The sequence below is a fragment of the Vanellus vanellus genome (genome assembly GCF_965231255.1).
Source record: "Vanellus vanellus genome assembly, chromosome: 1".
Classification (NCBI taxonomy): Eukaryota; Metazoa; Chordata; class Aves; order Charadriiformes; family Charadriidae; genus Vanellus; species Vanellus vanellus.
The window spans coordinates 34,358,062-34,362,781 of NC_138905.1; the positions used below are offsets into that span (position 1 = coordinate 34,358,062).

The 4,720-nt window shown below is 52.9% G+C and overlaps 1 protein-coding gene across 1 annotated transcript in view; it reads right to left on the reverse strand.

Annotated features, from left to right (window-relative positions):
* The window catches only part of NELL2 (neural EGFL like 2), a gene marked incomplete at its 5' end in the record, with an annotated part of 167,362 nt that extends 165,150 nt beyond the window's left edge, over positions 1-2,212 (reverse strand). The window contains 2 exons of the mRNA XM_082487239.1: positions 1,839-1,967; positions 2,158-2,212. Of these exons, the coding sequence (XP_082343365.1) occupies positions 1,839-1,967; positions 2,158-2,212 (184 nt within the window). The remainder of the gene's footprint in view (positions 1-1,838; positions 1,968-2,157) is intronic.
* Positions 2,213-4,720: the final 2,508 nt, after the last annotated feature.

Below are 4,720 nucleotides of genomic sequence, written 5' to 3' on the forward strand. Positions count from 1 at the left end.
AGTGTTTTCATCCTTGGTTATACCCCTGATCTCTCCAACAAAATAAAAAAAGGTTGGTGTGAAAATTTAGAACGCTTGTCTCCTTTTGTTAGGACTGAAGTGCTAACCCATTTGGGAACTGCGTACACTGATAATTACAAAGACAGAATGACTTGAAAAAAAATTCTTTAGTAAACACAATTTTTTTTTTTTCCCCCAACACTGGGAAAATGTACAATAAAAAGTCTTATTCTTACAAACCTCTAATCCTGTTACGAATCAAGTCAAAGGGAGTTTTAACTTCCCCCTCACCCTAGCCCTTTATAGCACAACAAGGCCTTGACTCAGAGTTTACCTTAAAAATCACAGCTATTTTAGGACACGAACCCCACAGCCACACAAACGTGTTCCCATTCTGAGCAGTCACCCCCTTCACAGAGGACCCTGCTCTGCTGCCACAAGCCCACCACTGATGTTTAAAACCAGCATGTGTCAGTGCTTCTGAACGCATATGCCCATGCGCCTCCACATTAATGTCCATAGTGACACACGCTGGCTGTACCGGGGAAGAACACTGCTAGAGACATCACCTTAAAAAACAACCCTTTGGCAACTATTAGCTTCTGATAAATTACCTCATTAATACAAACACGGAAAAGAAGTTCCCTTTCCAGATCTTATCTCCCTTGAATTACAACTCTTCTGCATGCGAAACACAGCCTCTTGCCTGTTGCACTAGAAATGCTTTCAGATCTGAGCTGAAACTCCTGGCATGATACAAGAAGGCAGCAATCAAACCCCCCTACTTTAAAAATACAGGCTGATGCAGAGATTTGCTCTTGCTCTACCAGATGTTAAGCCATATTCCTTGCTCTTGTTTAGTCATGTTTCTTAGGAGCATCCCCATCATCATCTTTCAAATAAATGACAAAAAAAAAAGAAATTATGAAATAAAAATTTAAATTGCTTCTCAAAGACTTTTTTTTTTAAAATTAAGATAGAGGGTTTTCCTCAAAACATTCCTGACTCCACCTTCATTTAAGGTATCAGTACATTATTAAAGTGTAATTCAAAAATGCACTGAAAATGAGCAAGTGTAGGCAATGTAACCTATGCCAATAAATTCACCTGGCCACTGAGTTATTTTACAGTGCTTTAAGAATTTAAATATAAGGAAGTTTAATTATTTTTTAATAAACCCCCTAAATGTACTTTTGAAAGATGGCATAAGATTACTATCTTATTTTCTATTTCCAAGATGAACAACAAAAAAAAACCCAAACCAATCACAAGCACTAAGAGACCGAAACTCATTCTTTGTTTCTCACAAGGGCTACGATGTAGAAGGTCACAAGGGCTACTTTCCCCTGATAAAAAAGGGTATTCTTATTTTCAGCCATCTGCCTCACTCCTCTGGGGCACTCCATTTCAGCATTTTGCTCGATTCACATGAAACTTTCAGTGAGCATTTCCTTAGCTGGAACTGGGGTATGTTTAGCGTTTCCCAAGTAAAGCAGAAGAGTGGGTGGTGCTATTATTCATCATTGCACCCCACGACTCACAAAATAAGCCATCTGCCATCCCCGTTCCTGCTGTACTTTAATTAAGCGTCTACCAATCAAAGGGGGGGGAAAAAAAAGGGGGGTGAGAGAGGAAAAAAAAAAAGCGGGGGCTGGGGGGGAAGGAGAAGAAGAGTGGAAGAACAGCGGCCGGGAAGGGAGAGGACCCCGGGTGCTTCAGGAGCGGGCGAACCCCTCGCCGCGGGGGGCGGGCGAGCCCCCGGTACGCGGCGGCCGAAGCCGGGTCCCTCGCCGCGGGACCGGGCGGGCTGGGGGCAGCGGGGCCGGGCCGGGCCGTACCTGGGAAGAGGAAGGCTTTGCTCCCGTTGTGCAGCCCCGGTACCTGCCGCACGCCCTCCGTGGAGCCTCCCAGCTGTAGCTCGGACAGCACGTCGATCTGCAGCGAGGGGTCCACGCCAAAGCCTGCAACTGACCCACAAAGTGCCGTTACCCCACTCGCCCACACCGCAACTTTCCGAGCATCCCCCACACACCACCACCATCACCACCGCCCCGCGAACCCACCGCCGCGCCCCGCACCTGCGGCCGCTCTGGGGACCGGGGCATCGCCGCCGCCCCGCTCCCGGGTGCCCTCCCGGCGGGTTCGGCATCCGCCTACCTGGCCCCAGGCAGAGGAGAAGGCAGAGCGTCCTCAAGCCGGTGCCCGACTCCATGGTACACCGATGCGCTCAGTCCATAGTCCCCCTCCTCCGGCTGCTGCGGGTGGAAAAACCTCCGGGGCAGAGGCTGGGTCCCTCCCCGCCTCTCACCGGGAGGAGCGGACCCCCCGCCGCCCCGCAGCGCGCATCACGCCGGGCGCCGCGCCGCCCCGCCGCCGGCCGGAGCACACAAAGGCGAGGAGGGGAGGGGACGGGCAGCGCAGCCCTCCGCCCGCGGGCAGACAATGGGGGGAGCCCGCCGGAGCCTGCCGCTGCTGCCGCCGCCGCCGTGCGAGCGAGGCCGCGGCAACCGGGAGGCGGAGGCGGTGCGCCCGTGCCCCGCAGCTCCCCGCCCCGCCGCTGCCACCAGGCGCAGCCCCTCGGATGGAGAGAAGAGGAGCCGCCGCCGCAAACCTCCGCCCGGCTCCCGCGGGAGCGCCGGTCTCCTCCCCGCCGTCCAGCGGGGCCGGCGGGAGGGGCCGCCGGTTTATGCCGCGGCCGCAAGAGCCGCCCACCGCCTCCGCCGGGCCGGGCCGGGCCGGGAGGAGGCACCGCCCCGCCGCCCCAGAGGGGATCGCTGGACGCGGAGGGGAGAGGGACCCGCCGTCGGGGGGGCTCCGGGCTGGGAAGTTCGAGGGGAGCTGGCGGGGAGTTTGGCCGCGCCGGGGGCGGCGGCGGCGGGGAGGGGCGGCCGGGGGCGGTGGGGAGGGTCGGGCTGCCCCGCGGGAGGCAGCGCCCGGGCGGCGCTTGGGGGGAGCCCCCGGGGCGCTCCCCCGCCTGCCCGCGGGGCGGCTCCTGCGCTTTGCCGTCCTCTGCCCGCGTTGAAGTCCACGTGTGAATCCCCATCCCGAGGTAATGCCGTCCAGCCTCGCGAAGCCTCAGCCTGAGCTTTGGGCACGAATAAAAATAATTCGGGGGGGGGGAGAAACCAGCTCGTTTCCAGTAGTTGACTGAGATTGGAGCGTGCGGGGGGTCTGTCAGCCGCAGGTTCCCGCTTGTCCTGTCGAGAAGGACGATTTTGCAGTAACGCAGCGGTCCTGTCCTCGGTTCCTGAAAAAACCCTCCTCCCCCCCAGCAAGTGACATTTCTGTGCCTTACTTTCTGTGCCTATAAAGGGGACTAAGAATAGCCGTATTCCTCCCTTCCCTTTCATAGACTCCCAATGAAACAAGGCAGAAATGTCTTGTTGCCAGTTTGTCAAATTCTGCAGAAAAAAGGACTGGGGGTTTTAATATTTTTTTTATATAGTTTCACATGCACATCAGTAAGACCCTGATGTCAGCTGGTGATTCCAGTATTGTATATTGACCTCCCCCAAATTCATCCTCTATGATCTTCAGAAATAATAAAATCTTTACAAGTAACCTTTACAAGTCTTTCCTAATAATAATTCCAAAGGCTAAAAGGAAGAGGGGTTTTTTTCCCTTTCTCTCTCTTTTTTTTTTCAAAGACAACAGTGGGAGTCAATGGTAAATGTTCTTTCCAGCCCAGATTACCCAACTGGGATCCTAAGCAATGTACAAAGTAAACACCTTCTTTCCTGTAAGAAAAGGAGAGAGGAGTGTCTAAAGAAGAAAGCAGGAAAATGCAATCCACCCCTCAACCTAAATCCACAACGTGGGCATTCGAACGTGGCTCCAGTGTGCCCCACCACCTGTGTCACCCTTGGAAGAGCTACAGGCTTCTCCTGCAGGTGGTGGAGCAAGTACAGACCTGTAACAGGTGCTTCTACAGCCACTTCCCATTACAACTTGTCTGAAAACCAAAAAAGGAGTCCTGCTGCTGGTACCAGCTATGTAACTGGTCACACGGTGTCCCAGGTGTTATATCTTGCATAGGCAGAGGAGATAGTGACATCCCACCCCCGTCCTAATCAGCCGAGCATCTCTTCTGCACCAAAGCTATGTCCTCAGCCTGTCGGTGATGTGCTTCCGAACTCATGAAATCCACTGGCTGCCCGAGCAGTCTAACGGATGATATGTTTCCTTGGGGGAGTTAATGGACAACAGCCACACATTGATGACTGTTTTCATGCTATTTCAATCACATTGGTTACAGATAACTGAACCAGAAGCAATTAATTTGAGAAGAAATAGGTTCAAAATCTAGAGCAATAATGGTGCATAATAAGCCCCACCGCCGGTTGCATCAGGCACACAAGTGAACAAGCCAAGAGAGGCAAACATCTGCCTCGAATTCTTCGCATCTGCCAGCAGCCACTGACAATTTCCATTAGCTGGGGCTGCCAGAGTGGAGTAAGCATGTAGCTCAGATGGAGTCCGCCCCTTTGATAATCCATTTCTCTCTCAATAGATCTCCAGGGAGTGGCCACTCATCTTCGTGTCACATACATGAAAAATCACTCAAGACACCATCCAACCTGCTTTATCTATTCCCTCTTATCCATGTGGAGCCCAGGGCAGACATTCCACACATTACACAGAGCTGTGTTTCTGCTATGTGAGATGTCAATAGTGACATATCTCAGCTAACCAAGAACTAAGTGAACAGCAAAATGAGAAT